A 26,566-nucleotide genomic window follows, 5' to 3' on the forward strand; every position below is an offset into this window, starting at 1 on the left:
GCGCCGTGGCTCGTGAACTTCCTCTGGCTGGCGTTACTTTTTCAGAACCCAAGCTTTTCTCAGCATTTGGGATCAGAGAAAGTAAAGGTCAGCGCTGGGAGCTCAGAGGTTGTGCAGTCTGACCAGAGGAGCAGCAGGCATCACCAGCTGCACCCAGCTATGGCTGGGCTCGGCTTCCCCCTGCAAACCTATCTTACACACAGTGCTAACATCTTTACAAACCATAAGCATGTGCACATAGCTGCCAGCCAAAAATGTATTATTTAAATATAGAAATAATCATGTGCAAATCCCAAGATTTCTAAGTGTGGAGGCCAACGTGATGAACAGCTGCCTCTGTGCACTTAGGTGTCGGTGATGCGATGGGGAAGGGGCTGCTGCTCTCTGCCTCGCGTGCTGCCCTGCCCTGCAGCATCAATGATCATCCTTTTCATTCAGCTTTACCAGTGTGTGCATTACTCATTACAGAATGACAGAATGTCCTGAGTTGGAAGGGACTCATAAGGACCACTGAGTTCAACTCCTGGCTGCTAATATATATAATGTGCTATATATTACATATATATGTATACATATAATATATATATATGTGCTGTTACATATATATATGTATATATAACAGCACATCTCCAGCAGCTCAGGTTGTACAGCCTCCCTGTACCCTGCTTTTAGCACTGTGATGGTGGTTTGCTTCTTCACGCAGAATGGCCAGAGCTGGAAGGGACCTCGAGGATCATGAATCTCCAAAGCCCTGCCACATGCAGGGCCACCAACCTCCCCATTTAATACCAGACCAGGCTGCCCAGGGCCCCATCCAGTCTGGCCTTGAACACCTCCAGGGACGGGGCATCCACAACTCTCTGGGCAGCCTGTTCCAGCAAGTTCCTGTTCTTCAAGTCGGGGCTTTGACTGGAACAAATAAAGCATACAAATACTCTATGTATATGCTATAACTTAGTGATAAAAAGTCAGTTTATTTTAGAAGTAAAAATAATATTACAGTTATGGAGAAAACAATGAGGTTACAAATGCTGCACATTTTTCTAGCTAGAATTTTATTTTTATATAAAAATATTTCCAAAAGCCTTTATGATAAACAATCTCTAATCGGTCCTTGATCACATCACACGCAGTCGGGGTTTGACTGATAATCTGAAAGTACAGCTGAGGTCCAGAGCAAACCATCTCAGGTTGTCCACCGTGTGGGTGAGACATGAGCTGGAGGACGCCTGGTTTGGGCCCGCGCTGTGAGCTTCTGTCTGAGCTGCCTGACTTCTGCCATCAGCTCCTGCTCCTGGCGTGCCAGCTCTTGTCTTCTGTCTAAAGATGCTTAAATGGAAGAAACTCAGGCTTAATGTTGCAGCTATTTTCCCACAAATACCACAGATGCTTATTGGGAAAAATCCCCTGGACAGACAGGCTCTGCGTTACTACAACCCTTAAGCTCCTTGAAATTGGTACCATGGCAGTGTTATATTTTGTTACAAAAAGGTTGGATGTTGCTGGGGCTCCCTGGTAGCTCCAAAGACGTTTCCCGGTGCATGCAGGGTGATACAGGTAACATGCAAGGGATTTTAAAATGCGCCTTCATTGGCTGGGACAGCCTGGAGTAGATTATTGGAGACTACTTCTTAACTGTACCTCTGCAGGATTTTCATGCAGGATGGTTCTACATATGCTCAACAACCCCAAATCATACATAATTATGAAGCCTGAGCAAATATAGGTAAAATGATCAGGTCAGAATGGGACTAAACTAGGTTGAGGCTTAAAATGACTGGTCTCATAATGCAACACACTTCAGGCATTTCCTACTGAGCTATTCCTGGCAGTGATTCATTTTTTATGTTTTTCAGGTGTGAAACAGAAGACAACAATAAATGGGTTTACTACCCACTAAGCACCATGAATAATGACTCAATCACCCAGCAAGGTGTTCCAGTAATGCCCCTCAAGTTAAATGTGAGAAAAAAGGGGGCCCTCACTTAGAATCTTACTGTGCAATGATGACTGTGATGCAGATAAATCATTCAGGCAGATGTTCCCAGACTTTGGCACCTGCTGGAATTCTACCCCTCTCTCTGCATGTCTGGCCCTTAAAGCACACACTCTCTCTGTTGGAAATGCAGAGAAAGCATTGTTGTGCATGTTTGAATTTCTAGTGATTTTTTTTCACTTGAGGCAAAACAGTTTTTCTCTAGGGAGTAAAACTGGAACAATATCTCACTCCAGCTAATGGCAAGTAAAATTTGTTCAGAATTTAAAGACAATTTTTGGTCTATGGGGCAAAGCCATGCATCACTGCTTTTCATTTTAACAAATTACAGTTCTATATGTGGTGTTTCTTGCCATATAATTAATCTTCTGACAAATGGGCCACTGAATTCATGTGGAATATGGCTACTCGTACTTGCTGTTTTAGGAGACACTCATTTTAATAACTTGCAGTTGCTAATTAGTCCATGTTAAAACCATCAGACACATTAGGGCAAAGTCTGAAAAAGCTTGCTGAAAGCAACACCAATCAACTAATCTTAATACCAGCCACTGGTATTCTGCTTGTCTTGAGGAGATGGGATCTGTATCTGCACAACTACACAAATGCAGTATTTCAGGAGGATAACAGTCATAGAATCGTTTGAGTTGGAAAGGGCCATTAAAAGTCATCCAGTCCAACTCCCCTGCAGTGAGCAGAGACACCTACAGCTCAATCAAGGTGCTCAGAGCCCTGTTCTGCCTCACCTCGAATGTCTCCAGGGATGGGCACCCTCCATCCCTCTGGGCAACCCATTCCAGTGCCTCACCACCCTTATTCTAAACATCATGGTAAGCCCAAGGTGTAGGAGTCTTCTGGTAGAACAGAGTATTACAGGTTGAGGTTTTCAAATTGATTAAAAAAACAGTGCAAACTATCCTAAATTTTCTGCTTCTATGTGCTCTACAAAAAATACAAAATAATGTACTGAGAGAAAAGAATATTCTGATTTGGGGATGCACAAGGCCCTTGAAGCCAAGAAGGCCAATGGTATCCGGGGTTGCAGTAAGGAATGTGGCCAGCAGACCAAGGGAGGTTCCCTTCCCTCTCTATGCTGCCTTGGTGAGGCCACATTTGGAGTACTGTGTCCAGCTCTGGACTCCTCAGTTGAAGAAAGACAGGGATCTTCTAGAGAGAGTGCAGTGGAGGGCCACAAAGATGATGAGGGGCCTGGATCATCTCCCTTATGAGGAAGGCTGAGAGACCTGGGGCGTTCAGCGTAAAGAAGACTGATAGGAGGGATCTTATGAATGCTTACTAATATCTAAGGGGTGTAAGGCAAGTGGATGGGGCCAGACTCTTTTCAACAGTGCCCACACTGGAAATTCCATATGAATATATGGAAAAGCTTCTTTACTTTGAAGGTTACAGAGCACTGGAACAAGCTGCCCAGAGGGAACCACAGACACCTTAGGGTTGGAAGGGACCTCTGAGAGACACCTTGTCCAGCTCCCCTGCAATGAACAGGGACATGCACACCTAGATCAAACAGCCGAGGCCCTTATCCAGCCTCACCTTGAGAGCCTGCAGGGATGGGACATCAACCACAACAGTGGGTAACCAGTTCTAGTGCCTCAACACTGGCTGTGGAGATACTCAAAACTCACCTGGATGCTTTCCTGTGTAACCCACTGCAGGGAGTCTGCTTTAGCAGAGGATTGGACTAAATGATCTCTAAAGGTCCCTCCCAACCCCTACAATTCTGTGATTCTGTAACAAAGTTTAGATTCCCATTCATACAACAAGATTAAAGTAACCTTATGAATCATTTATAATGCTGCATCTGATGGATATCAATTGAGGTTCCTATCCAAGCATGGCTTTATACATTGGTTACATGAAAGAATACTGCCAAAAAACACTCATGTAAAAGGAGTTTAACCTATGTTTATCTTTAATGTTAGATACTTTGTTTGTTTTCTGCTGATCAATCCAGACCTTCACACCAATATCCAGTCTGTTGATACTGGAGAAAACTGCATATTCTACATACTCACCAAAACAGCCATCCTCCCTTTGCAGCTTTTCAGCCAATTCTAATGCATCATTCAGTTCATCTCCTAAAAACTGCTTCCTGTGTTCATCTGCAGCAGCAGCTGCCTTCTGCTCTTCCTCCAGTTGTGCTTTTCTCCATGTAACTTCTTCCCACTGTGCAACAGAGATATTGGGTACATCCTCAACAGATTTATTACAAGAAAAAAAAGTAACACGTAAAACCATCTGGATTATTACAGACTACACTTCCTCTTTAAATCAGAAGGTCTACTATTACACTGAGCGAATGCTTATTTTTTGAAACATTTCTCCTTCAAACACCTGGAGTTTGGTAAAAGTCTTGATTTAGAGAAAAAATGAGAGAAGCTTACACAATTAGGAATACGCCTCTTAAATCTAAAATATCCTCACTAGTTTGTTCTAGACCTTCCAGGAATTTCAGGCCGAAACAAGAAAGGAATTACTTAAACTATTTCTTCTTGTTCTACCTGTTTTATGCTATTCTACGTTATAGGCAGAAAACAGTTACACTATTGCCAGTCCCACTTAGGAAAAGAAAGAATGCAGATACCTTTTTTTCTTCTGCCTCCCTCATGGCTTTCAGCAGCTCAGCTTCTTTCACCCTGTTGTCATGCAGGAGCTTGGCTATCTCTTCATAACGCTTCTCACGGTCCTCATCATCGCGCCGTAGTTTCTGCAGTGCTTGCAGCCTCCATGCGTTGTCAATGCAGCTCTGCTCTGCTTTGGCGAAATTTTCTTCAGCCACCTAACAAAGTATTTTTCTTAACAGGACTCCATTTATTTTATTTCCAATATATAGCCTTACATACAGATAAGGGAAGGTCTTTTTCTGTCAAAGTGAAGTATCCTGTGGTATTGCTGTTAGACATCCTTAGCAGGAGTCTGCACCTGCAGTGCCACCCCTCCACTCATAGCAGGCTGTCCCTTCTGCCAGGGCTGTCTTCTGCTCCTTTTTCATCCTTGTTATTCTTTCCTTCACTGAGGGCCTTCTAAATGAGACATACACCCCCTCCATGATTTAGAGGATTTTGCTTTCTTAGCATGGATTTCATATGACTTGCAGGTGCACTTAACATGAGATTGGTACCTGAATGCCAATACTTCCACCCACGTCCATATGCTTCTAAGAATTGAAGGCTGTTTACAAAAATTCAGGCCCATATGTTTATTTCTAGACAAAATATAAATGCAGATGCCAAGCATATGGGTAGTGGGGTAGCTGCAACTATTTTTCCAACTGTGCAGTTACAAGTTCTGAGCTTGAAAATCCGAACAATTCCTAATGTCAAGCTATGCACATTCATTACTGTGATGAGAAAGACAGCTCCTTGAATTTCATGCCAAGTGCCATCAACTGAAAGTTCCTTTGCGGCTTCCTTTTGTTTTAGTATGATTACAAATAAAACATGTTTCTTAATAGGAGAAAAAGTTATTCTGAAGAGCACTTCTGAGTTTTAAATGCCTTTTAAGTTCTGGAAAGTAACGAAAAATTAATATCTGGTGGTCCCAGGGAACTTCAGCATTGCATATCAGTTTGGATGCTTCAGGCAGATTTTTGAAACCCTCAGAACTTTAAACAAGCCACCCTGATCAATTAAGATGGGTATCTAGAAACTCGATCTCCTTAGAAATATTTTCATGTTAACTTGTATTAGCTCACTGCAACAAATACTATTAAATAGTATATCAGTTAACATAACTGACTCCCCCATGTGAAAATCCATGTGAAAATCCAGCCATCTTACCATCTGAGCCTTCTGTCTTTCTTCTCGATCTGTTTCTACCCATCTCTGAACAATGTGGTCTTCAAGATCTGCCTTTCTTTGTCTATCATCTCTCTCTTCTCTCATTTCCTGGGTAATTGTCTCTCGATCTTTGATAAGACGCTGCCAAACATACAAGCATAAATTACTGTTGCTATGCTACTAACCATAATTTCGATTCTCTCTTTAACAATTATTAAAACTTAATTAAACTATTATTTGAATATATCCACACATCCCGTTCCACTGCATAGCATAAACTACCATAACTGTCCAAGAAAGTGATATTCCCTGCTGCTTTACCCACTTGGAACTGTGCTAAGCCTGAGTCATCAGAGTGATCTTCCAGCTTTATTCTGATGTAATTCCATCCCATGGATTACAATGGGGCATAGAAACAGAATTTCAACTGAAATTAATTAATTCATCATGAAAATGTTCTTCACTTTTATGGCATACGTTAGCCAAGACCTCAAAATGTTTCACAAATATAAATCAAGTTTCGTGGTACTGAGACTTACAATAAACACAACTGCAGACTGAATGCAAAGCAGTACGAATCCACTCTGGAAATAGAAATTTCAATTCTCAACAGTTTTTCCTCATATTCATCAGGGCATATCAATGCTATTTTCTGAAGAAGGCATAATTCTCTCCCAGTCCTGCTGGAATCTGCTGAGTTGTATCAGCAGGGTACAGAAGCACAACTGACATACGCTGCCTCTCAACAGGCCTTCCAGCCCTGCAAATGGCCTCTCACTGACAGCAGCAAAACGGTCAGTCCAGGGCATGGGCAGGGAAAGCCTGCCTGAACAGGCTCTTGTGGGCAGACATAGCCTTGGTTAGTTAAATAATTGCAGTCTTTCTAGCCTAAAGAGGATGGTCACTGAAGAAATAGCTCCTTTAAACAGATGACTTTACTGGAACACAAGTGATCTTAGCTTGGTTTGTTTTATGTAGCCATAGGACAGCTCTATTTAATAAATAAATGCTAGAAGAGATTTAGCCCAGTTATGCTCAGCATGAATGACAAAAAGTATACAGCCAAAAGCTTTAAGAAGTAAAACATAAGGAGACACATGCTTCAGAATAAGGTTTAGCAGTTTTGATGGCCACTTCTGTTTGCTTTCCAGCCAGATGTGCATGTGTGCAAGAGGGGGACACACAGCTCTGGTTCTGATCAAAATGGACATTACTAACGTCTTTGATTGGCAGTCTGGCTTTTCAGTCATATTTAAGTTTACATTCAAACAATATTTATTGATATAAAAACCTTTAACACTGAATAATGATCTTTCTGGACTACATGTAAGGCATTTGAGAAAGGAGGCGCACCTTCCCCACAAACCACCCATTCTGTTTTGCTTACTGATGCTGCTGGCATCAACTACATCAATCTGTTATTAACTGAGGGTTTATTCTAGAAAAGGTATCAGAGAGGAAACTTAAAAAAAGCCTTTCTTTTCCCTCACATAGTCTGATAGAATGAATGCAACCAAATCTGAGAACTGCATAGGAAGAACCACTAAATATAAACATCTGTATGGTTCCCTAGCAATTACCTGTTCAAAAAGCTGTCTTTGTGATTCAAGTTCCATCTGTCGTACTTCTATATCTTGAAGAGTAGCAGCTGTTTCCTGCTCTCTCATGGATGCCTTGAGGAGAAGAGAAACACGTGAAAATGGAGCAAGGAAGAGAAAAAAGCAAGAAAGTCCAAAACCAGAAGCGACATTCCACTTCTAAGTCCTAGTTAACTTTCTGTCATATGATGAACAGTGGAGAATACTGAACACTGAAAGTATAGGACAAGGTGAAAGTAAGAGGCACAGGAATAATTTTGAATCCAGTCACACATTAGGGAAATGTCAGGCTAATGCTAATAACCTGCAAGATCCAGCCACAAATTAAATAGTCTCTGAACCCAAACTGCTGTGGAGGACAGCAGAAAGATGCAAGTGGCCACCTGGGCTGAGCTGCAAAAAGAAGAATCTGACAGCGCCCCAACTCTGCAAAGTGTGCTGCTGAGATGCACAGAATAGCTCAGCAGAGACTAGATTTGTGCCCACGAGGTTCACAAGCTCAGGCTCTGCTCTCTCTCGTTACGGTGCTTGAGCTGCTGAGCCTGCAGGAGCAGAGGCAGACCTGGCCAAAGGCTGTTCCAGAGTTAATATGCAGTCTGGATATACAGCCTACAGACAACTGATAATTGACGAGTCCTTTAAGGAGTTAATTACATTTTTGAACACTGGTAATATAGAGATATATTTGGCTTTTCCCAGGAATTCTGCCAGTTAAAACAAGACACGGGAACATAGGAAGTGCCAAATAAAACTGTTAAATTATGCATTTACACTTCAAGTCATCTACCTCATGCTAAACACACCCCTGGACTCACAAATCCCAGTACATTTCAGCTATGCATTTTTTTCTTGGTTATTGTTCCCAATAAACCTTAAAGAAAAGAACTGCTTGAGCAATACTCAGCCTTTCTTGCAATGTCATCATCAAGACGTTTCAGCTCCATCTGACGCTGATCCTGCTGGTATTTCAGAAAACGCCTTCTTGAAGCATCTAGAAATTGTAGCTCCTTTACTTTCAGTTCTCTTCTCACAGCAGCTAGTCTTCAAAGCCAAAAAAAAAAATCAAAAGCGAGGGAATTTGTATGTATGAAAGGTCAGTAAAAAGGGACACAAGCTCACACCACAGTTACTCACCAGTTTCTGTGAGCCAATCCCTAAAGCACAAAGCGCAGGGCAGTCACTTTCATTCTTGTAAAGTACCCGGTTTTCATTTACAAGCCAAAATTAAATTCAGAGGCACACAGGCATCCTCTAATGGCAATCTCTCCCAGTTATGCTTTGAAGCCCCGTGTTCTGTTCCTGATGTACTTTAATAAGCACTAGTTTAGTATTATAATGATCCAGACCTGGAAACTGTTCCTTAGAATAATTGTCAGCACCCTGGTACCTCTTTCAGCACAAAATTAGTCCTGAATTTATTTGCAAAACATCAAACCCTTTCAAGGAACAAAACCACAAACTCAAGAATTAGTTTGCAAAGAAAATCCCACTGCTCATTTCTTAGAATTAGAACCTAATTTGTAGGTTGCAGAAGCTTTAAGGAAGTATTACTTTTAGTTGATCTAATAAACTGTGTTAAAATTCTCTTAAGCCTTCACAACTGCAAAATGTCTGAGCCACCAGATTAACTTTGGTATTCCTACAACTCTTTGCTCAGCAAGTTATACATAAAGCAGCCTTTTTTCTAACTTCACTAGAAATATAAGAATCTGTACAGTATATCAATACTCTCAATACTGTAACTTACCCTTGTATTTGTAGAGTAAGTCTGTCCACAGTGCATGTATGACAATTAGCTGTCCAAAAGCATTCACAATCTGAAGTGACTAGGCACAAGGCTCAGAGGTGAGACAAAAACACAAGTGTCTTGGCCTCTGATACATTCTATTCCCTTGGGCAAGGCAGCAATGCAACACAGATCACTTCATTCTCACCCCAAAATCTGACCTACCAGACCACACTGCTCTCCCGCACTACAATTTATAGAAATTAGTGCCATTAATCCTTTACTCATGGTTCAAAATGCAACAGCAGGATACTGCAGCCAGGTCCCTAACGTCTGCTATGCTGCAATACCTCCGCCTCCGTTCTGCCAGCTTTTCTTCTTCTTCCAGTACCATTTTTCGCCTTTGTTCTTCAGCTTCTCGGAGCAATTCCTGCTTTCGGTAGAAGGCTTCATCTTCTGCTTTCCGTTCCTGTGCTTTGGCTTCTAATTCATGCATTAATTGCCTGAATGGAATGAGATGAGAGGTGCGTTCGTATATCAAGAAGTCACCTCATTACTTTGAAATTTATATCTGTACTAGCAAATTAGTACTGGAGTGTGATGCCACGAGAGAATGGCAGCCCTCTTTATGCACTGATAAAATACATGGGAGTTACAGAGCTGACTTTCACAAACAGCAGGGCTTTTCAAATAAGTGCGAGCATTTTCTTCCTCACATTCTTAACAAAAAACTGGTTTCTACAGGTGTCTTGTAATCATGGCTCTCACTCATTTCAATGGTGAGCAAGGAACACCTGGCCCTACACAGAGTTGGATGCCACAAGGTTAAGGGAGATTTAGGTTCTCACTTCTAAACTTTCAACTTTGAAGTCTTTCAGCCCAGTATTTTCTGTGAATTTATAAATACATTTGGTTTAAGATAAGACTGCCTATTTAACTTAAAGATCACGTCAAACCCAATTGCTATTTACAGGTTCTTTAAAGTCATCTTCCCCACATTTTTTTAAATTATTGCCTCTTTTCTCAAACATGCACATTTTAACAGAAAAAATGAACTGTGTCCACTAGTCCCTCCCAGTCTGACCCTGTCTTCAGCTTTCCCATCAATACCTCTCTCTTAAGTATTCAATTTCATCCTGTCTGATCCTCTCCCGTTCCCGAGTTTGATAATCCACTACAAACTTGGGGTATTTATTAAATACAGGGTACTGTCCTTTCGTAAGTGGCATGAAGTCATCAAGCACACGTTGCGGATGGATATCTGGTGGTGTAGCCTCCATAAGATGATAAGCTTGTTTAATCACAGTGTTAATGTCCAGGTTGTTGCGGTGATGAAAGAAATACTGTAAGAGACAGGCTGCCATTTACATTCTACAAAAGATTAAGCAAGCTTTTAATACGCCTATGTAGGAATAATTAAGTAGATTAGCAAATTCTACATTCCAGAAGTTAAAAAAAAAAAATAAGACAAGGGATTCTTTAGTTAGCCCTATCAGTTATTAAAATGTCATGCGCTCAAGTGACTTGAGCCAAACTTCATCCAAGTTCTAAAAGTGTCCATGGGTCCTTTTTCTTCTGTTCCAACAACAGTTGTGTAACACACCTGGGAACCTGGGTGTGACGTGAGAGTGTCACACTGCCCACACAGAGGTTCATTCTGCTGGGTAAACCTCACTCAACATTTAGTGTTTACACATGAAACATGGAAGTTCCTCTTCCAACAGGATTATTCTTCCTGTCAAAGTCTTCACCAGGAAAAATTTCCAGTTAGCTTTGGAAAGATCTGATGCCTGTCAAAATGCTCACAAGCGCATTTCCAAGGTGAAACCGTTTGTCTGCAGAGATGTTTTCACATGAACAATCCTCCTCTTTCCTTCTAAGGCTAAACATGAGAAAATTTTAATTTAGCTTCAGAGAATGTCAAATAATACGGCCTAATTTTGCAGTCTGAAAGCAAAATAATGAAGCATAACAGAATCACTGCCTTTTTTTTTCACACGCACAAGTCAATATTAGGACCTCAGATAAAAGGCAAAATTATTGTGGCTGATGAACCACAGACATTTACTAGGCAATTTTTAGTGGCATTAGAAAGCTTATGAAAGCTGTTAGCGATTTTACTGCATGAAACTGCAAGAAATTAATTGGCAATAGGTGAACGGTTGGACTGGATGATCTTTTAATCTTTTCCAACCTTGGTGATTCTATGATTCTATGATTCTAAATTGCTGAACTTTTTATTCATTTATTGTACATTTGTCAGGTGTTAGATGACTGTTCAGTAATGCAATAATATATTAATATGGCACTGAAACACCTTCAAAACTCGACAGCAGCAGATACGGTGTTTTACACTTTTCTGTAGCCACACTTTTAGATGATCAGCTTAAAAAAAATCAGATGTTTACCTCAAAATCCTGACTTTGATTACAGAGAAGCAAAGGAGCTCTGGAACAAATAATATAGGCAACGACAATCATTAGGAAGTATGAGGGATGGTTGGAGAAGATATTATCGAAGACTTTGAGCCATTCTTCTCTTGTTAGAACCTCAGAGAACAGGGTTTCTAGAAGAGGCCAGGCATAAACCTGCATCATTTGGGAAATGTGACAAAATAATCCATTAGCAGAACTCACAGGAAAAAATATGAAATATTCTTGCCTTATACCAAAAATCTATTTAGTTATGAAAGAAACTGAAACCACACTAAAATATAAGCTTTATTACCCACTATAAGCATTCAAAATAATATGAGACAAACATAATTTTCTTATTTCACTGGATGTTTAAATACTCTGTTCAGCTTCGTGAAGCTAAAATCATCCTTAATGCTAAATATGAATAATTATGGCTTAGACTAATTCACAAAATTCACAACACCTATGTCCAATTAAAAAAAATAAAAGTAAACATGCATTTATAATTTGCCCAGTAGATTTTCAAGCAGTGTGCACCTGAAAGGGAAGGAAATTTAAGAACTAGTAGCACATATATGAGATTTATGACCATGCAAAAAGAAAAGCTTCAGGAAAACAATGGTATGTTCTTCACTTTTGTATCATTCATTATTATTTACTGAAAACTCTCGTAACAGATTTATGTCAAAATAAATCACTAGTGCACTATTGTTCCCAGTACTGACACTTCATATAGGACATTACCTGTGAAGTCACACTGTATTTTATTAAATGCTGAAGGAGTTCTTTGTCATGATGTGCTAAAATATTTTCCACCATACTAAGGATATTAACCGGAGGATTGGGAAAATATTCAAACCAGTGCTGACAAAAATTAACTAAAAAGAAAAACAAAACACAGACCACTGTAATCCAGAGTGATACTCTTGGCAACCTTAAGGCTTCATTGAAAGACTGCAAACGTTAAGAGGAAATTTTAAGCAGCAAAGCCTATTAAGATACTCCTATCTCTCTTCTTTCCAACCATTTATACTGAAATCACTCCCACAGCTCACTGCTCCTCCAACTGCACTGGCATGAGTGTTGGTCAGTGCACTGCGAACCAGACTGGGGAACTAACCTGGCTCAAAGGTACAATATAAAACAGTTGGTGTGCTGTGGGACTAAGTGGTTGGAGGCAGGTGGGAATACTTCAACCAGTATTTCTGTCTCACAAAACTGCAGCCTGGATCGAGTACTTGTGAACACAGTAAGGAAAATTTCTGTGAGCTTGGCTACTTATTCACTAACAGCATGTGTTTGCAAAGTGGATGTGTATGCTTGGCAGCACATATCTTCTGCAGACTTAGCAACAGCTGCAACAAATAATTTAAGGGTAGTGCACTTTAATTTAGTGTGTTTCTTCAGCAAACAGCCGTAGCGAGCTTTCAGCCAAATGTCTAATTTTGAGTTACCATGTGTTTAAGACAGCTAAACACAGTAAAATTTTATGAGAGATCATTCCCTTTTGTCTGGAGTGGAGGTGGGTTTAAGTACTTTTCCCATGCCTGAGATACAGATTTTAGCTATTCAGTATGATACCATTATGCATGTTCTTACTGAGACTTTGCAAATAGTACAAAACTGCTAGCTTTTGCTATAAACACTGTAGAAGGAAATCTAGTATCTTGTTTTGATTTAAAAACAAATTTTGGACTTCAGCATACAGTTGCTACATATTAATTCCTGGCAATACCTTTAAAAGTGAGTCTGGTGAGTACTTAGGAAACCACCTCATTCGTTTCATCTGGAAAAGCTTTTTTGTATAGGAAAGCTTAAACACGTTGCTGCATATTTGACTTCTGAAAATCACTGCTTACCTACCACTGTAGCAACAACTTCAAAGCAGATCAGCTGGTTGTTCTGGAATAATTTTACAAATGGGAATGCTAGCAAAGGAATATAAGGTGTCTCACCAAAGATAGCAGACCAGTGAGCTAGAGCTGATAAGGTCCTATACACAAAGGCAAGCAAAGATGTAGAAAACATGGTTACAGAATTGAACAAAAGTATCATGTGCATTTTAAAACTATCGTTCAGAAAGACTGTAAACTTCAAAATAGATGTAGGCTTATACCAGTTATAAAAACACAAAAGCATTAGCACACTACTACTGCATTTTAGCTGATTCTAGCTATGGGATACATTTTAGATCACTTATGAATATATGGCAGCCTGGTCTGGGTGTTGGAAACCCTGCACAAAGCAGGGGGGTTGAAACTAGATGATCATTATGGTCTTCTTCAATCCAGGCCATTCTATGATTCTGCGATTCTATGAAAATATGAATCTACAATATTTAAATAAACATAAATGCACATTTTACCTCTGTAAAACTCTCAGCAGTTTCCTGCTTTTGATGGGATACTCATTCTGAATATTCACAAACGCGCTGTGGGTGCCCTTATCTATCAGGCTACTGAACGCTAAGTGGTTTTCAGGAAGTTGTAACAAGGAACGCCAAACAAACATCCTGTAATTAAAATGCAGACTTAGTCAAGCAACTTCTCTTTCACAGGCCATTAGACACAAGCAAACTGATGTTGTGCAAGCATGAACATGCATACAAACATACCTGTATTTTGCTGGATACTCGCCATATCCTTTCAGTAAGGCCTGTAAGCGTTTCTTGTTTAATCCACCTGGCAGTTCATTCTACAAAACAGGAAATTAGCAGTAAATGTGAGGATTTCTCATTCATTAGCTCTTTCCTTGCACTCTATTCAATGACAGTAGCTAAATATTGAAATTCCTAGCACACCTTAAAAATATATAGTGTGTACAGCTATATTATCCTAAGTCTTTCAACGACAGAGATCACTCATCTGCTTAAGTCAAGAACAGCTGCCACTGATTTCAAATCAGACCCTGCCTGACTATAAACTATATATAGTTAAATGATTGATACAGTCAAACATAAGACATATGTCAATGAAATAACAGATTACGTTGTGATGAGTATTTCAGGAGAAAAAGAAAGTATGTGTGTATATATATTCTCATATATGCATATATATACACGCGAGACTCGAGACAGAGACATGAAGAGAAGGCAGCACAAGAAGGGAAAGACACATGCCAGTAATACATCTTCTAAATGATCAAGAAAAACAAAGTAGCTTCTAGGCAGATATTTTAGAAGCGCAGTTTGCTAGCAGGGAAGCAGATTGGATGTAGCAAATATCCGAATGTGGCACAAGTTGAACAACTTCAGAGGTGCCCAAACCTGACTGGAGCAATGGTAGCTGTGGTTGCATCACATAATACAGGAGTTATGGACACAACGGAAAGAAGAAGCGGTGTTAAATCTCCTTTAACTCTGCTCAAACATCCAAGTGAATCAGTGCCTGAACTTATTCTTCAAACTTTTTTTTTCTTTTTCCCAAGGAGCCTTAAATGCAGACTGGAGAACAAAGTATTTGCAACTTCTTCCCACCTCTTTATTTTCAAGTGGTGTATTCATTTGCACTTTCAGCAATCTGGTTTGAATTTTGCTTCCTTTGGATTTCCAAGGCTGCTCTGACCTTCCTGAAGTCACTCTCGTTGTCAGCTTGTTTGCCTCTGACTTGCACTTGGGCCAATCTTCTACTACTTTGAACAGTGGAGGTGGAGGCTAATATTAAGTGAAAATGACTCAGTTAACATCTTGTAAGACAGAATAAATAACGCTATAATTTGATGTCTATTTTATATGCAATATCCTTGAACTTGAAGGCCACAGTACAAAGAACAGAGACATATTTATAACAGAAACAAATACATGTGATCTGTATACTCCTAAATAGACATGACAGTGAATTAAACTACTGTAATAAATAGAGAGACTGTGAGAATGTATACACAGCTTCCAAACATCCACTCAGACATCATGTTATTTCCTTGTTTAGCAAACACTGAAATACAATTGAGACAGTATAAATGCATATCGTGTAGTGTTCGGGTTATTTATTTCAGTATGTTTATCCACGTTACTAAAAGACTTTGCATTTCCATAGAACCTATTAAAAAGAACACAAAAGACTTTTACAAACCTTAATTAATCTTCAGTGTTAGGTAGGTATTAATTCAATTTTAGAGACTGGGAAAACAAGGAACAAAGTGGATATCCCAGTTCATGTCAACCTGGCAGCAAAAGTGCAAATGGATTGCATATGTGACATCTTTACACATCCTTCCTCAGCTCCAACTCCTTCATTATCCAAAGTTGGTTACTGTTTACTTCAGTGACACAGTGATTAAAGATATGTGGAATTCTGGATTTAGAAACCTGACTCCCATTAATAAATTACTTTAATAAAATAAGAACTGGTATGTAGAACGTTTATTATTTAGGGAGGACTGGGAGTATGATTGTGCCATAATGATGGATGCTGGGATCGAGTAACACAGCAAGAACCATCCATGCCTGCAGTTTAAGAGAGCATTACTTGCAAAACATTTCTTGGTAGGAAATGGAACACAAGCAGCACAGTGTTGTGCTGTTTCCGTCTCTCCCAAAATGTCATTACAAAGTAAAATCAGTCCCCATTAATTGCTGCAGAAAGAAGTAACATCTTCCCTTCCTCCCAAAACCAAAACCAGAGTGACACACTTTAAAAATACTGCATTACCTGGCAGGCTGGAATAGAAATGAAGGTAACTCAGCAAACCACTTTTTCTGTTTTTGTAGGGTTAAGTATGGCACTCCAACACTTCTAAGCCAATGACATGTCAGCAAACTACTGCTGATACAAAAGTTATGTGGACAGGTGTCATCCTTAATGGGATCTACTGCAATTATAAGAAATATAAAACACTGTACCTTATTCACCTCCTGAGTCAAAGCTTGGACACTGTATAAATTAAGGCTACCATTTTCCATTACTGATGCAATATACCGTCCATTGGGGCTAATTGCTGCTGTACTAATTCCTTCTTCATGACTCCCAATGACAAAAAGAAGTTTGTATGTTTCTACACTGATAAATCTCATAATATTATCTTGACTTAACACTCCAAGGACCTATAAGTCAAAAGGATTAATCAATAATGCTGTCAATGTCAAAAGAGAAATACCAAATTAAGAAATGCCATTCCATTAAGCTAGAGGAGCAACGGAACAAATATTTAGCACAGCATCTTTTCTGTGGGATGACAGGGGCCCACCTCCCCACTGTCCTCAAAAACCCCCTAAAATATATGTGTTGAATCAATTAATCAAACATCCATTCTCAAGTTTGTAAGTAACTGACCTGATTGGAGCCCCCATCAAAACTGTCAGGGAGGAATTCCAGGTGACGCACAGCTCGTACTTCTGTAGGCATCTGGATTATTCTTAGCAACTGCTTTGATTCTAAACACCATAAGTGAAGATGATTTGATTTTCCACCAGCTACAAAATTCCGGCCATCTCTGGGTCACAGATGAAGCAAAGTTTCCATCAGAATATTACAGTTTAAGCTACAAAGAAAGAGATCATACATTTCCTGCTGTGCCCTCATATCACTTTGGAATCTGACATTATTCCTGTCATACTCTCCTGAAAGTACAAAACAGCTTCTAAATAATAACATTTCTTTTTCATAGCTTATTTTACTGGTCATTAAATCAACTTTATTTCAACTGCTATGGGACTGTAATAAAAACTGCTATGGAGCCTTGCTGCAAGTATCAGTCACAGCAGATTTCAAATGTTTATCACTGCATACAGTTCAATACTTCCATAAAACATTTCATAAAAGAAAAGCAAACCTGTTTTAGAATTACAAGTTTTGTAGTCTGCCTTTAGAATGTTTAAAATAGCAACTTACCTGGTAACTGCAAAGACCTTATAATGTAATGCAGAACCTTCTACTGCAGTTGGCAACTGATATTTACAGTGAAGAGTATCAAATTCCCAGGCAAAAACAGAATTATCTTTGAAACAGCTGAGGATGGTGTTACTCAGTGGAAGAAAAAAAACCTGAAAGAATATGAAAAAAAAAATAAATGGAATAATGTCACCAAGGATGCACTCTTTAAACTGGATTACAATGAATGGCAGAACAAAACAAAACAAGAAGCCATGACAGTATAACTATTGCTGTAACTCTGTAAGGAAGTTACAATGCAAGGCTTCAATCCTTGTGGTGCATGGAGTCATGGAGATAAATGGAAGTAAATCCAGCTGGTGACTGCTCATGAGTGGTGTTCCCCAGAACTGGGGACCAGTCCTGTTTAATATCACCTGGATGAGGGGACTGAGAAGACCCTCAGTGAGTCTGCAGATGACACCAAGCTGGGAGAAAGCTGATCTGCTTGAGGAAGGCCCTACAGAGAGATCTGGACAGACTGGATCAATGAGCTGAGGCCAATTTATGAGCTTCAACAAGACCAAGTGCTGGGTCCTGCACTGTGGTCACAACAACTCCTGCAATGCTACAGGCTTGGGACAGAGTGGCTGGAGAGCTGCACAGCAGAAAAGGCTCTTGGGATGTAAGCTGACAACTGGCTGAACGTGAGCCAGCAGTGTGCCCAGGTGGCCAAGAAGGCCAACAGCATCTTGGCTTCTATCAGTGTACTCAGCACTGGTGAGGCTACACCTTGAATGCTGTGTCGTTTTGGGCTGCTCACTACAGGCAATTTATCTCACTGAAATGACACAGAAGTTTATCTGGGTAATTTTCAAAACTGTTCCTCCCTCTTCTGGAGAGTTCCAATGATTGTCAGAGGAGACATAATAGCAATGCTGGGAAAACGCACCCAGCTGCAAGAAAGCATGGGAGCCAGGAGCCAGAACTGCTCACGGAGCACAGGTGGGTTTTGAATAGCTTGCTGCATCTTCTACAAACTCACCTCTGCTTTCAACAACCTGCAAATGCACTCTGTGAAGCACTTATCCTTAGGCTTAATCTCCTCAGTTTTGCACAGATCTACTAAATGTAAGAAATGCTGTACAAAGTTTAGCAGTCTGTTCTGCAACTATGAAATGCAGTTTGTCATAAAAGAAAATGAAACCAAACTTGAACTTTTTTGTTCAATTATTCCAAATGTTTACCATTTACATGCAATTCCTTTTTAATAAAGAAAAATAAAAACAAATTTTTTAAATGTATGGGTGTTATTGGATACATTTTTGCTTAATGATACATCTCTGGTCTAGATCAGAGGTTCTACTTAGGTAGCAGCACAGGTAGCTTCAGACAGTGCCCTATAATTTTGAAGGTTAAACTCAAAATGTTTTCTGCTACTTGAGCACTGAGGGACTGACTACCCGAAGGACTCAGTGGCTGAGATCTGCAGTCAGTACCAAAGTTCAGAGTTTTGGTCTGAACAGTTTCTTTGGACATTGAAATTTGGATGCGTGGGATGGGATTCATCATGCTGTGTGTTAGTGACTTAAAGTTAGATGTCCAGCCCAAATTAGTCACCTGACAGTGAACAAAAGTTGCCCGTAGGACAACCTCACCTCACCTACCACGTTCATGTTTAAACAGACTGAGCTGCACGTCCTACCTTAGCGACTCTGAGGAAGCCTAGACAAAAATCTGAAGACAGACTGATGCCTATCGTGCAGACGGATAAACTTAAGCAACATGATTTCCACCTTTTCTTACTTCCAATTATAAAATTCTGTGGATCCTTCCAACAGCAAATGTAGCCCAAGAAAAGCTTCAAGTTTCGATTTAAGTTCTGGCATACTGGACCAGTTCCTCATTTTCTGCTTTGTCCTAGAAAAATACCACAAGCTGGTCACAAGCAGCTGTTGAATAAGCAGCAATGCTTTGAAAATTGTCATTACAGGCGTCTTTCCTTTAGCTCTTCTTTATTATTTGTCTTTTTTTTTCAACTGCTGTTCTTAACAGTATGCAACTCAGCCCGTCGTATTAAATAAGCTTTGTCTCATACCAGCTGAACTGAGGGTGTGTTTTGGAGTGCAAACTGGGCTTAAATTAAGAGGCACCACAAAGTACACTGCAGATCAGCATGAAAGTAACACAAGGACTCAAATAGCAAGTAGGAATCCAACTTTGGACAGTATGTGTCATGGTTGTACCTAATGATAAATCTGATCCTGAGTCAAGCGCTTATCTGAATATTTTGAATTGTGGCATGGGAGCAAACATCATTATCTCTGTTCTAAACATTGCAAAACAAAATCAGATAAAATGGATTATTGGCGTTGTCATGTTAGAAATGGTAGAGCCAAACCAAAATTGTAGGCTCTTAATTCCCAAATTCTTGATCTATTCCCGCAGTGATAGTCAGTAGTGCTCGGACTTAAAAGTTTCTTTCCATACTGTAACATCCTGATCCTACCAAATTCTACAAGTCGTTTATCAACAAGAAATCTCTACACTTAGCTTCAAGAAAGATACCGAGCAGCAGAAAAATCATAGAACAGAATGGTTTGGGTTGGAAGGGACCTTTAACACCATCTATTTTCAACCCCCTTGCCATGGGCAGGGACACCTCCCACTACAGCAGGTTGCTCAAAGTCCCATTCAATCTGTTCCGGGGCCTCACCAACCTCATAGTGAAGAATTTCTTCTTTATATCTAAACTAACTCTGTCCTCTTTCAGTTTAAAACCACTACCTCTCACGCCATCACTGCAGAAGTCTCTTTCCATCTTTCTTATAAGCATCCTTATTAGTATTGAAAGGCTGCAATAACAGAAGTCATATCAACTACAGAAACATCTTCTTTGAATGGAAGACATGATAATTATTTTATTGATAAGTTTTTCAACTTTTTGCAAGGGTTGATAACAGCAGGACAAGGGGAAATAGTTTTAAGTTGCAGGAGGGAAGATTTAGGTTGGATGTCAGGGGGAAGTTCTTTACAGAGAGAGTGGTGAGGTGCTGGAACAGGCTGCCCAGAGAGGCTGTGGATGCCCCGTCCCTGGAGGTGTTCAAGGCCAGGTTGGATGGGGCCCTGGGCAGCCTGGTCTAGTATTAAATGGGGAGGTTGGTGGCCCTGCCTGTGGCAGGGGGGTTGGAGCTTCATGATCCTGGAGGTCCCTTCCAACCCAGGCCATTCCATGATTCTATGATTCTGCGATCCTATGATTCTATACTACACAACAATTTTAATAAAGCACCAAAAAAATGCATACATAATTTCCCACAGTAATTGCTAGGTGACATTGCAGGTTAACAAAATTTCTGCCTGACTAAGAACACAATGAAAGTACTCAAAAGAATATCCTTGTCCTCTGCAAAATCAGCGTAGTTTTCTAGTGAGCAACTTGATGAGAAAGTTGGTTTGAAGTGGTATTTGTAAGACTATGTTGTAGAGCAGCACGTGTGTAGGCAATGATCTGGTTCTGCAGTGGCACTTACTGTAGTATTTATGCTTACGTTTGACATTTGGTGGTGTCAGCACACCTATTTAAAGCAGCGTAATGCTACAGTAGACATATTAATATCACACTCTGATACAAAGGAACTCTTTCTTGTTCCCTAGCTCTTCCAGTATAAATGTCTGTGCAGCAAACCAAAACAAAGAAACCAATAGACTAAAATGCAGCATTTTCTTTTTTGCTGCATTACTTTTAGCTTTACTTGCACCCACATTCCTTGCTGCGTGCATAGGAAGAAGAGAAACTCTGGAATAAGGAGCTGGATGGGCTAAGTGGTGACTGTTCAAGTTAGAATTATCACCTCAAACCTGTTTTTTGAACAACACTCTTAGAATCACAAATTAATTCAATTTAGTCTGAGTTGATCGAGGTTACATCCAACCAAATATGCAGTATCTCTAAAAGTGAAGATTCCTTAAATGCTTTCAGCAGATTTTTGTAACTACTGACTGCCTGGAGGTCTGACTGATATGACAGAAGAGTTAAGGGTATTAGCCAAAAGAACACAGAAAAGATTTTAGCTGCATTTTTCAAAATATCATAGAATCACATAATATCCTGAGTTGGAGGGGACCCATAAGGATCATTGAGTCCAACTCCTGGCTCCACACAGGACCATCCAAAATACAAACCCTTTGGCAGCCCTGGGAAGGCTGTTCCATGCTTGACCACCCCCTGGTGGAGACCCTGTCCCTAACCCCCAGCTGCCCTTCTGCTGACACAGCTCCATGCCATTCCCTCCAGTCCTGCTGCTGTCACAGAGCAGAGCTCAGTGCTGCCCCTCCACCCCTCCCACGAGAAGCTGCAGCTGCCATGATGCCTCTCCTCAGCTTCCAGTGCCTCTGGGCTGAACAAACTCGGTGACTTCAGCTGCTCCTCATGTATCTTCCCTCTGTCTTCAAGCACTGTGATTTTAATGTGTGGTGTTACTCCTCCTGAGGTATGTTTTTTTATCCTTTAGCAATTGCTCTTTACTCACCTGCTGTATACCCACAGACTGACGAACATTAAGCTTCCTTTTTCTTTGAAAGGTGTCCAAGTCCCACAGCTGTGCTGTATCAGTGGAGGTGGTGATGGCATATCTGCCTGAGCCATGGACAGAGATGGAAGACACCGAAGAATCGTGGCCTCTCATCCAACTAATGAGTTCCTTAGTTTCTGCAGGATGAAAAGAAAGAAGAACATGAAGATCATTCAAAAGGCAATGACTACTACTTTACTTTTTGTACCACTTTACACCTCGTACAGCACTATGCTGTAAAGGTGACTTTTAATCATACCTGGTATACGACCATTTATCACTGCAATCCAACAAACAAGAAACAAAGTCTTCATTTATTATACCACAGAGAAACAACTTTCTCATCTCTAAGTGACAGGTTTTATTCGCAGTTCTCCAGAGAAATCCAACTTGCACAGACTCGTTTAATTTAGCCCAAGAATCAATCTTAAGAAGTCATGAACATTGCAATCAAGTAAAGTAAGCATACCTTGTGGGCTGATTATTTGATGAGAACATCAGCAGAAATATCAAGTAGTTGAGACCAAATGTTCTGCTTAGTGTTCCCCACTTGTTTTAACTTGTGGACAGTTTGTATGAGTGATTAGGCAGCTATTTACAGGTGCAAGGAAAAAAAAGTTTAATGACAATGGGCTGTGACTACAGGAAAGCAGAGTCAGAAAGCAACACCTCATTAACTGTTTTAGAGTCCGAAGCATTTTTATGCTGTGTAATACATATTCAGGAAATAGTACCTCTGACTGCATGATTTCTCACTTGTGAATGCATGACCACTAATCTTTCCTCAGCAACTAACCCTATTAGTGGCAAGACTTACTTACATCAGCTGTTTTACCTGACTGACCATGGGGTTGCTCCAGCTGATCGACTGCTATGGCACCAAAGATGGGAAATGGCTGTAAAGCAGCTCACACAGACTAACAGTCAAACTTTCTGCTGTGCTTACAGACATTGGAGTGTTTCAAGCTGTTGCCAGATGAGAGCATACCATGGGATTACAGAGAATGGCTTCTAAATTAGGGGATGGCCCTCACTATTATCTAATACTTTGCTAAGGATAGTCCATCCAGTAGTACTTATAGGAAGGATGTCTATACTCAAAGACATTCTTCAGTGTGATTTGGTATCTGGAAACAGCACTATCTCAAAATGCAGGACTGTGAGATCATAGAATGAATCATAGAATCACAGAAGGCCTGCGTTGAAAAGAACCACAATGGCCATCTAGTTTCAACCCCCCTGCTGTGTGCAGGGTCACCAACCAGCAGACCAGGCTGCCCAGAGCCACATCCAGCCTGGCCTTGAATGCCTCCAGGGATGGGGCATCCACAGCCTCCTTGGGCAACCTGTTCCAGTGCATCACCACCCTCTGTGTGAAAAACTTCCTGCTAAGGATTTCTCTAAGTAAGTAAGAAAAATTTCTCAAAGTGCACCTGAAAACTAAGTTTGACCTTACTATTTTTGAAGAAAAAGCACAGAGGATTTCAGGCCTTATTTTTCTTCTCTTCCTCTATTTTGGGGAACACTGTTGCTTTAAAAACTGCACCAATAATATCATACTCAGACCTTCCAATTGCAGGCAAGTGACTCCTAAAGTTTTTTAAAAAGATGTAAGCCCGGACAATACAAGACACTACAGCTGGAATTTTTGATTGGTTACTTTAAAAAAAATGAATTGTCAATGCCCTTCCCCATTTAATCCATTCAGAGGCACACAGCTAGCCTATGACGTTAATATTTAGAAGCTGTTTCTGAATAAGGATACAGATCTACCAGCATTCTCAAAACAACTGACAGTTATTTCAGTGTTTACAGTCAATTAGTTGACATGTATTACTGCAAAAATAGTTTTAAACGGAATCAGTTGCAAACTGTCACACTAAAATCAAAATTTAAATGAGACAGTAACAATCCACATATTAAGGCTTTACATTTCTCCTTACCTGTATCAAAGCACTTCACAGAGTAATCAGCCAAAGCCACCAGGAATTCTGTCTTTCTGCGAAGATTAAATGCCAAAGCAGTGCAAGCCTGCATTGTTCGCTGAACAAGCTTGAACCTATTTGAAAATACATGTTCTCATTGTGTTAGGAAGCTTTGGCTCATAATGCCAAGTGAGGAATTACCTTAATCAGTTTCAATATATGCTGCACTCAGAGAAAAATGAACTCAAAAGAAGAGAGAAAAGAAATCGTATCTTCTTATACTGCGTGTAGGTAGCAGTGCTAAGTTGAAAGCACACACTTGAAAAGATATGCATGTATTTCTGTAAATGACAATACTAGGCTGTTGTAATTCCTTGCTTGTATTATTAATTGACACCACAACTCCTCTGGTAGTTTTCCATCACCGAAGTTCTATGAAATCGCTGTTTGTTCAGCTTAGTTACAAAGATCTTATCCTTTGCAGCAGCTAAACTAATACAATAGCACACAGGGAACCACATGAAATAGTGGCTTGCAGCTTCAGCTCTGAGAAAACCACCATCTGCACAGTCATGGAAAGCTAATGGTTAAAAACCCATGGCACAGCGACAGGTAACTTTCACACCCCTGAATGTTGCAGGTATCAGGACAGTTAAAATGGCATTGTATAAACATTCTTACCTGTTTCCATTCAGGTCAAAAACATAAATATTTCCTTGGTGGTCTCCAGCAAGCAGAGAATCTCCAGAACTGTCAAAAGCCACATTCAGAAAACGTATTGCCTTGGAATGATATCCTGTGGCACTATGAAATATGTTTACTACAACTCTGTGGAGAAAGCAGACAAAACAATTGTTTTGAGTTGTTTTATAACCATGTATTTTTTCCAAGACCTAAGATTAAAATCTCCCTAGATTACTGTTTTACAATTCTAACCATTCATAGTGTTCTGTGAGGAATCTTCCATAAAAAATATGTCTTTGTAATATAAAAAAATATATACTAAACAAGGGAGATCATTCATTATGTTGAAAAAATGCTAGAGAGTAAAGCAGGCAGGAGGAATTTCACCACTCATGGTCCTGTTATGTAGCTCCTAGCTACCTGATTTTCATTTATATTATTGTGTGACACTAACTTGTATGCTGGCTTATCATCATGTAAGATAGGGATACCTCTGAGTCACTGAATGCCAGGAGAGCACTATAACCACTGCCTGTATGCAGGTACTGGTGTGTACACCAAGTGCAAATGCACATCTGTATGGCCATGCAGCTATTGCTGCAAAGCAAAGATAAAACTAATAGCACTTTGCCCTGCTACACCCATTCCTTTCTGGGAGAAGAGGGAAGGGCCATAAAAATGAAACTGGAAAGCAAATTAGCTGTTCAGATTGTCATTACAGGTTTGTGATGTTAGTATCATTAACATCAATAAAACATATCACGTGACCTGTGATTCTAAAAGTAGCCTGAAGTGGGAGCACCATCAGTGTCGTGCCAGTACCTCCCAGCCTTCCTCAGCACTGCTCCCTGTCGTGTTAGAGCTCCTTTGGCACTGAACTAATTCAGTGGAGCTGCACCCGGATTTCCTGTGGCAAACACCACGTAGGCACTCAAAAGCAGCATTCTTACTGCTCTTCCCCTTGGACCAGACAGTGTTCTTCCGATATTTCCTAATAAAATATTTTAGTTAAACTATTGCGGGAATTTGGCCATGGTATCTTCTTAATGGAGAGAAAGAAAAAAAAAAAGAAAAAAAGGAAAACTTGAGCAAGACACATTTGACATCCACAAGCTAAAAACTACTGCAATGCTGGAGTCATTACAGCTGGGAAGGACCACTAAGATCATCAGTCCAACTGTCCACCTATCACCTGCATCGCTCTCTGAACCACATCCCTCAGTGCCACACCTCCATGTCTATGGAACACCTGCAGGCACAGCGACTCCACCGCCTCCCAGGGCAGCCTGTGCCAATGCCTCACCACTCCTACTGAAGAGTTTTTTCTTAACATCCATCCTGAACCTCCCCTGGCACAACTTGAGGCCATTCCCCTCATCCTATCGCTGTTACCTGGGAGCACAGGCTGACTCCCACCTCAGCACAGCCTGCTTTCAGGCAGTTGAAGAGAGCAATAAGGTCTCCCTGAGCCTCCTCTTCTATGACTGAACAACTCAGCCGTCCCCATAAGATTTGTGCTTCAGACCCTCGCAGCTTCGCTGCCCTTCTCTGGATACGCTCCACGCTTTCAGTGTCTGTCTTGCAGCGAGGGGCCCAGCACTGAACGCAGCACTCGAGGTGCAGCATTACCAGAGCCGAGTACAGAAGAGATAAGCTCCCCGCTCCAGGTGCCGCGTGCTGCTGACACAATGCGGAGCGCCGTGCGCCTCCTCGGCCACCCGGGCACAGCGCTGGCTCATGTTCAGCCAAACGCCGCCCGACAAACACCCTCCGATCATTTTCCTCCGTGCCCTGGGCCTCTCCCCGCCCCGCCGTTACCCGCCCCGTGCCGCCGGGCTGGGTTTGCGGTGCCAGATGGAGCCCTGCTCCCGGCTGCCCAGATCGCAGCTCGGCATCCTCGGCCGCCGCCGCTCCCGCGCTCGTCGATTCCCTTCGGGGTTCCCTCAACGGCCGCCGCCGCGGGGGGCGCCGCACACGTGGTACAGCCCTGTTCCCCCGTGCCGACGGAGAGCGGCGGGAAGAAGGCGGGAGGTTCTCCC

General features: G+C 40.9%; 1 protein-coding gene across 8 annotated transcripts; it reads right to left on the reverse strand.

The window, feature by feature from the left end:
• Positions 1-943: 943 nt before the first annotated feature.
• On the reverse strand, positions 944-26,431 carry TBC1D31 (TBC1 domain family member 31). Of its 8 annotated transcripts, none has more exons than XM_042834664.1 (21): positions 26,346-26,431; positions 24,525-24,671; positions 23,862-23,977; positions 21,877-22,055; positions 17,366-17,517; positions 16,808-16,967; positions 16,378-16,578; positions 15,013-15,189; positions 14,152-14,231; positions 13,903-14,049; positions 13,397-13,530; positions 12,282-12,415; positions 11,529-11,708; positions 10,231-10,463; positions 9,471-9,623; positions 8,300-8,435; positions 7,377-7,469; positions 5,797-5,937; positions 4,602-4,796; positions 4,033-4,183; positions 944-1,329 (listed from the first exon to the last, which is right to left on the reverse strand). In XM_042834664.1, the coding sequence occupies exons 1-21, from the start codon at positions 26,420-26,422 to the stop codon at positions 1,187-1,189; spliced, it is 3,129 nt and encodes a 1,042-aa protein (XP_042690598.1). In that variant the 5' UTR covers positions 26,423-26,431; the 3' UTR covers positions 944-1,186. The 8 variants fall into 8 exon arrangements, 7 of the variants coding, with proteins under 7 accessions (XP_042690598.1, XP_042690616.1, XP_042690606.1 ...); XM_042834682.1 differs by lacking the exon at positions 26,346-26,431 and adding an exon at positions 25,350-25,910; XM_042834672.1 differs by lacking the exon at positions 16,378-16,578.
• Positions 26,432-26,566: the final 135 nt, after the last annotated feature.

Source organism: Centrocercus urophasianus, unplaced genomic scaffold (genome assembly GCF_019232065.1).
Source record: "Centrocercus urophasianus isolate 14NV4802_14NV808 unplaced genomic scaffold, USGS_Curo_1.0 seq_11, whole genome shotgun sequence".
NCBI classification, from domain to species: Eukaryota; Metazoa; Chordata; class Aves; order Galliformes; family Phasianidae; genus Centrocercus; species Centrocercus urophasianus.